The following is a 12,416-nucleotide window of genomic DNA, read 5'->3' on the forward strand; positions in this document are numbered from 1 at the left end:
CATAGTAAAGTCTGAAAAAAACCCAAAGTAATTCATTGAGATCAACAACAGGAAAATTCTCAAACATTAAAGCGAACATGATATGTCTGGGTTTTTAATATGAATACTTAAGGTCTTCACTTAATATACGAAATGTTATGAACTGTATATCAGTTTGATTTCGTGTGTACGTTTTATTCGTTTGCAGGTTTTATTCATGAATACTTGAATTGGCTTTTGAGAGAATTTACTTTCAAAGTTGATAGTAATATTTAAAGAAGCCTGTAATAAAGAATGAATCGGAAATATTATCTCGCGAAAAAAAGTTATAAAAAGTGATAGACAAGTATGTCATATGAATTTATATGCAAAATTTAATTTTTGTAACTACATAGAATATAGCTTTCAAATGATTCACATGGTAAGAATGATATCTATAATCGGAAAGTGTGTTTCATTTTCTACTCGTAAATACATCAATAATTATGATAATACATGGACTACTTATTGGTCTAGTCAACATATCTATATAGTTCGTTTTTGACCTGGTATTCCTTGTCCAGGAGTTCGTCAGCCTCTTTTTGCTCTAAGACAGCCCCAAAACTCTTTACAGTTATGGAAATTGACTCGTCGACATCACTGAAATTTCCACCAGAGTTTACGTACATGTTGTCCTCGTCGTCTATGTCAATGTCCTCCAACCCTATTGACCTCTTACGCGCTCTACCTTTTCCTTTGTGTACGATCTTCTGTTTCTGTACAGAATCCTTGCTTTCCTCTTCGGGTAAATGTTCATCTAGTCAAGGAAATAAAGGTGAAGTACATTATCCTTTTTAGATATTCCATGTTCAACATATAATATTTATTCACCTTAAGTTTATCTACCTGACTAACTTGTTATATAGTGACACCCATATCATACGTCGAGTGATATCACATATTCTGATGTCAGAATTATGACAATAGACATGACGTAATTACATTTTGACGCTGCATTGGAGACCATTGACATAACGATGTCCTCTTTGAAGAATTCATATCTGTGAAAAAAAAACATGCGTATGCATTGCTAGTAAAATATTATTTAAACGGATCAACTGTGTATATTTCGTTTCGGTTTTATATTGGATTCATGAAACTTATTCCGAACTTTTCTATTTGGTTTAAACAATATTTTATTTACAAATATGCTGTACATAATATATAATTTTATATAATGTAATATTAGGAATCTGGCAACAAACTGTTCTATTTAACTCAGGGCAGGTAGCCTCGCTAGACTTCTCGATTTGATTCATATTTTTTTAATTTATTTCAGATCCTATATGCATAACATATTTAAATATTTATGAATTATAGAGTAGTTACAATGTAGGTATAGAGGGAATGGAAATTCTTTCCAGTCGAGGTTATATGGCCCAACTCTGCAATAGGAACGCTTAGCTCAAATTTCTCCTTGAGGATTTATATTTTTTATCTCACCCGTTGTCTGCAGTATTGATAAAAACAGCGCTTAAATTGCAAGTTAAACACAATAGATAGTTAAATGTTTAGATAACGTAACAATTTATAAACGTGAAGATCATCTTAAATGAAAGGATAACACGACTTATAGTTCCGGAAGAATTACTGTCTTTAGTTTTATCTAATACATCCGCCATGAAATATAAGTGTGTTGCTCCGGCTTGTCAATTTGTGAAATATGGTTAAACACACTCAATCCTGGAATCAGTAGACATTCGGACGAAAACACGGAACAACCGAAGAACGGAGGGACAGCAATGATGACACCAATAACGATCCGGTAGAACTGGCCGTATCTAAAATTACCAATCAACCCTTAGATTGTTAACCAGTTGACAAGGAGCAATTTTTTTTTACACATATGATTTTAAAAGTATTTGTTCACATTTATGAGAAACAACTTACCCAGTCCAGTATCATTAATGAAGTGCCTCTTGTTTTGTTCGTATTTAGGACTGTTTTTACTTCCAGCCTGTTGTCGTCTGAGATAAAAACAAACAAACAAAACTAATGCAACAAACCCGAATTTGTTGCAAATTTCAAATATGACAAAACAGATTTTATCTCTTTTTAAAATTCGCAATATTTCCATATTTCAAAGTTGGCATTATGTCCATAGTACAAATTCACAAGTAAATGTACCTAGCCTCTCGATCATCCAATTTAAAATATCACATCTAACAAAGCCACCTTCTGGGATAAGATATTTGTTAACGATATGATACATTACCTTTTCAGCAGAAATACGATACCAATGGCTAGCACAGCGACCACACACGCTCCGATTACTCCTCCAACTATGCCCCCAGTACCACTTCCGGTGTCGTCTTTATCAGATATCGGTTGATCTGTGTCGTATAAACGAGGTTGTATGCGTTTCTATATGTTCCATGTTATCAATAGTGGGTTTTGCTAAATTATATTTAAAATGTATTGTTATAAGTAAGAACCTCGTTATGGAAACACTCCATATTAAATCATTATAAATGACAATTCAACATCGTACACTTTTTTATTATTTGTATATCATATTTATACCAAAATAAGTTCATGATTATTACTTATTCGGAAACGTTTAATTTCCTACAAATATATCATATTTATGTATTTCAAACAAATCATTTTATTCTTAATCTTATAGCATAATCTGATCTAGATGGTGCAAAACTAGCTTTTTATCCTGCTGTGTTTACATTGTAATGTGCAGGTGTATATTTGTTTTCCAGATTACAAAATTACTGAATTGACATTGTGTATATAACGAACAATCTACCTGTGCGTGTATTGTATAAACAATCTGCCTGCCTAAGTATTATAAAAAATTCTACCTGACTAAGCATTATATCAACAATCTACAAGACTTAGCATTTTATAAACAATATACACGACTTTGTATTTTATTAAGAATCTACCTGGCTAAGTATCATATAAAAAAATTACCTGAATAAGTTTTATATAAACAATTTACCTGACTAAGTTTTATATAATCAATCTACCTTACTGTGCATTTTATAAACAATCTGCCTGACTTAGTATTATATAAACAATCTACCTGGCTATATAGTGTTTTAACAATCTACCTGATTATGTATTATTTTAACAATCTACGTGGCTAAGTAATATATAAACAATTTACCTGACTATTTATTTTATAAAAAAAACTACCTGATAATGTATTGTATAAACAATCTACCCGACTAAGTATTTTATAAACAATCTACCTGATAAGGTATTCTATAAACAATCTACCTGGTAACGAGTATATAAACAATCTACCTGCTAATGTATTGCATAAACAATCTACCTGCTAATGTATTGTATGAACAATCTACCTGATAATGTATTGTATAAACAATCTACCCGACTAAGTATTTTATAAACAATCTACCTGCTAATGTATTGTGTAAACAATCTACCTGCTTATGTATTGTATAAACAATCTACCTGCTAATGTATTGTTTAAACAATCTACCTGATAATGTATTGTATAAACAATCTACCTGCTAATATATTGTATAAACAATCTACCTGATAATGTATTGTTTAAACAATCTACCTGACAATGTTTTTGATAAACAATCTACCTGACTATGTATTTTATAAACAATCTACCTGGAAATGTATTGTATAAACAATCTACCTGCTAATGTATTGTATAAACAATCTACCTGATAATGTATTGTATAAACAATCTACCTGACTATGTTTTTTTATAAACAATCTACCTGGTAACGAGTAAATAAACAATCTACCTGATAATGTATTTTATAAACAATCTATCTGACTAAGTTTTATATAAACAATCTACCTGATAATGTATTGTATAAACAATCTACCTGACTATGTTTTTTATAAACAATCTACCTGGTAACGAGTAAATAAACAATCTACCTGATAATGTATTTTATAAACAATCTATCTGACTAAGTTTTATATAAACAATCTACCTGATAATGTATTGTATAAACAATCTACCTGACTATGTTTTTTATAAACAATCTACCTGGTAACGAGTAAATAAACAATCTACCTGATAATGTATTTTATAAACAATCTATCTGACTAAGTTTTATATAAACAATCTACCTGATAATGTATTGTATAAACAATCTACCTGACTATGTATTTTATAAACAATTTACCTGCTAATGTATTGTATAAACAATATACCTGCTAATGTATTGTATAAACAATCTACCTGATAATGTATTGTATAAACAATCTATCTGACTATGTATTTTATAAACAATCTACCTGGTAACGAGTAAATAAACAATCTACCTGATAATGTATTTTATAAACAATCTACCTGACTAAGTTTTATATAAACAATCTACCTGATATTGTATTGTATAAACAATCTACCTGACTATGTATTTTATAAACAATCTACCTGACTAAGTAATATATCAACAATCTACCTGACTAAGTATGATATAAACAATCTATCTGACTATATATTATTTAAACAATCTATCTGACTAAGTAACATATAAACAATCAACATGACTATATGTTTTATGATAAATCTTTCTGCCTTTGTGTTTCATAAACAAATTACCTGGTTATATATTTTATGATCAACCTTACTTGTTATGTATTTCACAAACAAACTACCTAAATGGCAGGAATTGCCATAGTAACCATCCAAGCATCCCTCTTCACATTCTCCATTTTCGTGATGACATCCCGTCATGTTGAAGCACTGTCCACACGTTAACTTACAATCTTGTCCATATGATGATTTTGGACATCCTGTGTCAAATATCAACAAAATAGCTATATAGATTGTGGTGTCAAGTTTGATTAATTGGAAATTTTCACAATGACCTAGACCATATGTTACACTTTGCAAAAAGTGTGAAAAATGGATCAATTATCACTATTAAAGTAGGAAACAATGACGTATTCAAAGCAAATATCATACAAGTATAAAGTTCAACTATGTATTCGTCGTAATTGCTAAGTTTCTATTTCCCCAAGATAATATGTATTTCCCGAAGCGAAATAAAGCGACCCCTCTTTTTTACGCGTACCTTGAATTAATCAAATCGCATGTTTTTTTGGTGTGTTTTTTTCAAATTAAATTTAAGCTTTTATCTAAGCACCGGAAAGTTTTAAATAACGGTAAATTAATATGCCCAGTGCTGTACGTTAGGAAAATTCCACCCAAGGGGGTATTTTTCTAAATCCTGAGAATATTTTCCTATCCTACAACCCTTGGCATAAAAGAGTATTTTTCTCCCTTTCCGATCACCACAATTAGCCTCGAAGTCACATAAAGCACCCCAATTTCCGCATCATTGATCGGAATGTTTCCTAACTCGTGACGTCAAGTCATTTCTTGTCCCATTAAGGTCATTGGAGTGTATTGATATACGGAAACAGGAAGTACATCCCTAGTTGAAAATTCAGTGTAGGGAGACAGTATCACAATTTCCGCATTTTCTAATGTTTAATATGAAACTGATGAATATTGTATGTTTATTATTGACAGAACAGTATGTTCTCTCAATATTAAAGTATTTCAAAGCAATCCAGGCGTTAATTCAGGTGGTTTTTTTTATCAGTGAGTCACATGTGTTCATTTTTTCTGTACTTCAGGAACCCGGCTACCTATTTCACTACTGTGATCTTTTTCAAGAACGATAACTATTACCTGCAGATACTATGTGTATATGGTTTTATTATAAAATGTCAATTTTTATATCTTGTATAGAGAATTATTTTTACACAATTTCAGCATTTATTAAATTGATATACGTTAATGCAATACTAATATATGTCAGTATCATTTTTATTGACATTATTTTGTAAAAATCTTTTTTTTTTCAAAATTCACTCCTTTTTACATAAATTTCCATTTAAAATCCTTAAAATTCTGACAACCTATATTTTCTTTGAGGCAGACAATTTTCTTAACTTTAAAGCAATATAACTACAAAATTTGAAGAAATTCTACTGAGAAATGGTGACACAATCCTATTACGTTACGCACCTGCCCTAGACAGTTCTGTCATTTACGCACAGGTAAGTGATCATTACCACAGACAAATCTTGCACGACCTTCTAATGAAGATATACTAACGTTCACTACATGTGTCACCCCTCCAGCCTGGCAGACATCCGGATGCAGAGCAGTTTCCTGTCACGTGACTACATGCAGTGTCCTTACAATGACATTGTTTCGTACAGTTAGCACCAAAATGTCCTGATTTGCATTCTGATTAAATAAATGTCAATGTGTTACATGATTAACAATGTTTCGTCCTAAAACCCTATAAGATATTTGCTATCGTAAATAAACAAGACTATTTTTTAATTAGCAATGTTTCATCTTAAGAAAAATATGTCATTATTGTACGAAGGTCTCAATGGTAACTATTTAAGCATATATTAATCAATTGATCGGGAAGTCTCAGTGCAAATGTTTTGGTTATTAGTAAATATATCACAACAGCCCACACTATTCATACATGTAGTAAATATTAAGTTATATTTGTAAAATTTATCATGACCCAGTTAGAGGTCTCAATGTTACTTTTTTATTTTATTAATGTTTTGTTTTTGTTGTATATCGATTCTATGGTAATTCTTACTTGTACTGCACGAGCTACCAACGTATCCATCACTACAACCATCTGATGACAAACAGGTTCCATTGAAGCGGCTACAGCCGGGGGTCATACAATGACACGTGAGGACACAGTCTTCTCCAAACATGTTTTTGGGGCATTCTGTAGGTAAGCATTTAATAATTATTAATTGTGTGCATGCTGTAAACAAAATGACAAACAGCGAAAAGATATGAATAAAGATATATCAAGGACGACATACAATGTTAATCTGGTGAAGTTCATAACAATAAGTAAAAAGTAATTCTTTGATAAATCAGTACTTACGTGTTGAGCATGACGTTCCCATCCACCCAGATATACATCCAGGTATTGCACATGTCCCGTCGGCATGGTTACAATCAACTGTTTTGCATCTACATTGTGATGTGCACTTATTTCCAAAATAAGGAGCAACACATGCTATAGAAAAATTAAAAAAAAGTAAGTAGCATTTAAAATTTTAATTACTGTGATTTTATTCAGTTGGACTTATGAAATTCAGAACATCAGAACACAGTATTTACATTGGCTCCGGTCTCATTTAGTTATACAAAATAAATTCATAGTTTCAGTTAAATGGACCCTATTTACCTTGGCTACAGGAAGAACCATTCCAGCCATCTAAACAGCCTGCACTTGTGTTTGTACAAGTACCATCTGCCTTATCACATCCGGGTACAGCGCAGTGACATCGATTGTTACATTCCTTACCGAACATTCCCTCGGCACAAGCTATACAGAAAAGTTATTATTAGTTAAGGATACTCATAACTTTCAGATGTCGTTTATATCCACTAGTGATGTATCTTAATTAAATGCAGATCTGGGTCAGTATTCATGAAACAATTTTCATGCTCAAGTATGAATTCTGTGCTGAAGCCAACTGTCTTGTTACTCGCTTAAATCATGCAACATTGCCAAGAAGTCAATATAAACATTAAAAATTGTTTTCGGATTTAAGTTTCTGTAAAATTCTTCCATGACAAACCTTGACAAAATGTGATTTTTAAAAATGATTTATCAGGGGACAAGAAATTGAGTTTGAACACAGAATTTGAGCTTGAGCGGGAAAACGGTTTCGTGAATAGTCGTTTTTTATTAACAAACAAAAATGCGTGTGTAAACTTGTGTGTCTACATTTTGTACAACTTGTAAATATATACAAGCAGCTATTACTTTACTCTTTAGGATAATTCGTTTACACGTGTATGTCACGTATCAAAAGAAAACATTTCATTTAAATGTGTCCTACACATGTTATTTGTACAAAAAACAAGGAAATATTTTAATGAGAAAACGGCAAAGCTCTAGGAGCAGCGAAGCATTTGCCCATCTCCTTTATTTTTAAAATATTACATCATAAGAGGGAAGCACTAACAATATGCATTTTTTGCAATCCAAATATTTTGTTTCATGCCTGTTAAAATATAGATTTTCAAAGTATCTACAGCACAGTAATCGAAATCTGCAATCATTTGGGACAATTTGTTCCGCAAATACATGACCTCTTTAAGGTATTTTGTAGCAACGTGTCATGACTAAATAATTAATAATTAAAAAAAAATACAGTTCCTCTCTTTTAAAAAGCGCCTGATTTTAATAAACCTATTTAACCTATTTTATAGCAGACTAAACAAAGATGAACTCCCCGCATTTATATTTTTAGCCTATCGTACACCCACATCAAAAATCTGGTCCAGACGCAGCAGTAAGGACATGACGATGGCGCAACATATTCCTCTTGGTTTTCCGATTTATCTTTGTTTCCGGTTGACATATTACCACGCTATACATGTAGTAAGGCAATTGATTAACGAAGTTTCCTGCATGGCAGTATTACATTTATGCTTACAAAACAAACTGAAAGTGTGTTCTCTTATTTAAAACTGAAAAGATCCAATAATAATATGTTAGTGTCACGCTAGTAAGGGGGTTATTTCATTCAAACGTTTCCTGGACGTCTCAGTGGAATACAAAACAAATAGATATTTTAACTGCTTTTATTTATTTAAGTTCTAGACTTGTCTCCCCGCCCCTCTGTCATGGTACGTGTTATACTAGTCTTGTGAAAGCTTAATTTAATTAAATATTTATTAAATAATGAATATTTGAACAGGACGTTTGTTTAAGCAAATAAAAACGTTAGCCATATTGAATTCCTTAACTTACGTATATTACATGACTCCCCCGTCCAGCCAGCAACACACCCGGATACGTTACAATGACCTGTTACCGAGTCACAACCAGGAGTATCACAGTTACATTCGGATGAGCAGTTCTCGCCAAACGTTGTGATCGAACAAACTGAAAGTAATGAAATATATTAATTTCTACTGACTTATAAAAACAAGAACTTTTATTTACCTAGTATGTATGATTGACTGTAAAATAATTGCCGAGGTGGTTCACCTGAATAATTATACAGTAAACCCCCTTCATAAAAACCACCTATGGGTCTTAGAAAAGGTGGAGTTAATAGCACACTGGTCTTTATTGTGAGGTAGACAAGAACCGTAACTCTATGTAACTTTTACACCCTACATATCATGTAACATCGTAATTGTAATGCACTCGTACATAATTCAGGAATTCATCGGAATATGGAAACATTTGATATATTACTCTACAGTACTGACCTTGATTTTGTTGTCGGTTTTTAAGCAACAAATAAAATATACTATTGTTCTGTAAATATGTATTGATAACAAACACATGGTGCAGTTTCAAGTTCACATGGTCTTTAATATGAAGTGCATTCAGGATTTAGATCTGTTTTTAATAGATATACTTCATGAAAGATCAATCATTATGATGAAATTAATTATTAATATTAAATGTCTTTGAACTGTAATTTCTGTTGGCAAATGGACAAATAATTTATGATAACGATACCAAAAGCCGTGACTAACCTTGATTACAACTGGTTCCATGATAACCAGCCTGGCATCCTGGTGTGTTACATTGTCCGGTCACTCCGTTACATCCGGGTGTCTTACAACGACATTCATCAACACAGTTCTCTCCAAATGTAGCTGATGAACAAGCTGAAATGGAGATACATATATACATCATGTTGCTGAACTGCTACCATAATTAGAGTTATTTCTCTAACCGATTTGAATGATATACATATTTTTGTTGTGACATGTGTGCATGCACATTATGTAGCATCACAGCCCGCTTTTTATGTTTCTAATTGTTAGATCGTGGTCAATACCAGCCCTACTAAACATTATATAATTATTCAAGTCTGTTGTGTCGGGGTTAAAACAATGTTTACACATTCGCTTGTCCCAAATGCTACATACTTTGATTGCAAAACCGTGGTCCAGTCCAGCCCGCATTACAGTGTGTTGAATCACAAACTCCGTTGTCAGGGTCACAGCCGTGTTTACAGTTGGCACAATTGTATTGACACTGGTCACCATATGTATGTGTAAAACAACCTGACAGATTAATTGTCAAAATGCATTACGATATTATTAACAAATATTGTGAGAAAATAGAGGAACATTTGTTTCACAAATCGACTTTTAGATATACATTGATAAAAAAGCATAAGTACTTTAACATGATGAATTTGAGCCTAGAAAGTATATACCTACATTAAATTTATAGGCGGTTTCATATTCTTTAAAAAACAATCGTCTCTGGCTTTAAGTAACTCATCAAATTAAAAATTACCATACACATCCACCTCACACACGTCCATATACGCTAGTGTTGGTGCTGTCCTTGTGATGATTATCATCACTCTCTGACCGGTTATGTCACACGAGGTGATGTTTTGAGTTAAGTTTGGGACGCCGAAATCCACATCCTCGTAACATTTGTTACCAGACGGTATACCTGTATCGTTTGATATCCACAAGGCAAAGCCATCGGCACGAGCTGTCGACGATAAAGATCAATTGAAAAATACGCAAGTACCAAGACGAACAGTCAAACTGGAGTAAATGTTCATACCATTGCAATAACGATTGTACGTTACCTACTACAGGGGTGTCAGCGTTTCAGTTGACAAACGGAATGGAATGAAAACGCAATGAAAACGCAACGAGAACGAAATGAAAACGGAATGAAACAAGGCCTAAACGGAACGGAACGAAAATAATTTCACTGTTTGGAACGAAACGCGAATAGAACGGAACGAAACGTGTTTTGCTCACAGGAACGGAATGGATTGAAAGTAGGTGGAACGAAACGCGAGGAATGATTGAAAACGAAATGGAATAAAACGATCCGAGAAGATAACTATTTTAATCGAGATTTCCTATCTATAGTGGCTAGTTACGATAAATTAGCAGTAGATAATAATGTTTAGTAAATAATTACAACTTTTCATATTCGTTTATCGACTGTAGTATACGTATTTATTAATCCATATCTTAGGTTTCTAGACGATATCAGAGACACATACTTAATCGATTATTGGTGAATTGTTTCGCCGAATGATCTGTCCGTTGTTGAAATAATATATGATAAACGTACTTTCACTTGACGATTTCACAAAGCATCCAATACGTATTAGGGTTTTACATATTACTTTTATGAATTCGGTGCATGGCCAAGATTCTCATTTATTATTAATATTGTATGAACCAACTAACAATACTCCGAGACGGACGATGTCCAGGGCCCAGGATCATGAAACAGACTTGCAAGTCTAAATCTGGACTTAAGTCTCAAGTTTTTTTTATTTAAGTTTAAAACAGACTTAGCTTGGGGATTATGAAAAAAACGGGCAGACTTTAGTCTGAATTTGATCTTAAATATGACGGACATATCGTACGTCTGCTTCATTGAGAGAAAGGAGGAGACATTTCGTCCCGAGTATTTCTAGACCATTTACTTTTAAAACCCTCCAATTAATTCAGGACGAATGGATAGTTTTACAAACGTGCTGAAATGTTTATCTTGCGTCTCATTTTATTGTAGACGTGTACCTCCCTATCAAAAAACATACCTTATAGATCGGTGTTGTAAATGTTGTAAACAATGCGACTGCAGCGCCACATCCTCGACGGTACCGTAATAAAACTAATACACGCTCTCGAAATGTATCCGGCATTTGCGAGATCACAATTCTCACCGTACTGCGGATGAAACGAAGATGTAGCCTAGTGTTCCTTCTAGCCTAAATAATTCGTTATTTTAATAATCATACATTGCTTTGAGAATTATTACCTTCTAGCTGGGTTTTTTTTATCAAGTTGTATTATTACACAAGAAAAAAAGTGATAGACTCTAAATATTTAACCAGAATTTGCAATATATATATTATTTGAATATAGACAGTCAGCATGTCCTGGCAGAATTAAGATTAATGAAAGAATTGTAAGACATTCAGCTTTACAATATTTGAGGAAACTGATCAACCTTGTCTGGCCTTCAGCTTTTATGAATATTTTCTTGCCGATGGACAAATCTGATGTTTTGATTAATAATAGAAAATATTCCCCTACCTGGAAGGTGAGACACAGAAATCAACAACCAAATAAGTGATTGTTTTTAGTTGTCAAACTGTTACTTAGACAACCAATTAATGATCACACCAAGGACCTAACCTTACTCCAAGTCAATATTGCATGCATAAACTGTAAAAACTGAAAAAAATACTATCATAAAGACCGATTGTCTAAGAACAACCATGATCTTATAGATATGCATAATCTTTCCAGATATATCATAGCACACTATTCCATGGATATCCGAGAAAATATTCCTTAAAAGTAATAAGTATATTTCTATAATTATAATTTCTATGTAATACGAGCCTCGGCAAGCTTGCTCAAA

The 12,416-nt window shown here is 32.7% G+C and overlaps 1 protein-coding gene across 1 annotated transcript in view; it reads right to left on the bottom strand.

Moving 5' to 3' along the window:
* Positions 1–2: 2 nt before the first annotated feature.
* The window catches only part of LOC110448692 (multiple epidermal growth factor-like domains protein 11), a gene marked incomplete at its 3' end in the record, with an annotated part of 26,761 nt that continues 14,347 nt past the window's right edge, over positions 3–12,416 (bottom strand). Inside the window, exons 3-15 of the mRNA XM_021495071.1 lie at positions 10,305–10,511; positions 9,929–10,066; positions 9,530–9,664; positions 8,790–8,924; positions 7,212–7,352; positions 6,906–7,040; positions 6,603–6,740; positions 6,092–6,226; positions 4,621–4,758; positions 2,234–2,351; positions 1,909–1,985; positions 525–775; positions 3–11 (exon numbers count right to left, since the gene is read on the bottom strand). Coding sequence (XP_021350746.1) covers positions 3–11; positions 525–775; positions 1,909–1,985; positions 2,234–2,351; positions 4,621–4,758; positions 6,092–6,226; positions 6,603–6,740; positions 6,906–7,040; positions 7,212–7,352; positions 8,790–8,924; positions 9,530–9,664; positions 9,929–10,066; positions 10,305–10,511 — 1,757 coding nt within the window. The remainder of the gene's footprint in view (positions 12–524; positions 776–1,908; positions 1,986–2,233; positions 2,352–4,620; positions 4,759–6,091; positions 6,227–6,602; positions 6,741–6,905; positions 7,041–7,211; positions 7,353–8,789; positions 8,925–9,529; positions 9,665–9,928; positions 10,067–10,304; positions 10,512–12,416) is intronic.

This window comes from Mizuhopecten yessoensis, unplaced genomic scaffold (genome assembly GCF_002113885.1).
Source record: "Mizuhopecten yessoensis strain PY_sf001 unplaced genomic scaffold, ASM211388v2 scaffold4135, whole genome shotgun sequence".
NCBI classification, from domain to species: Eukaryota; Metazoa; Mollusca; class Bivalvia; order Pectinida; family Pectinidae; genus Mizuhopecten; species Mizuhopecten yessoensis.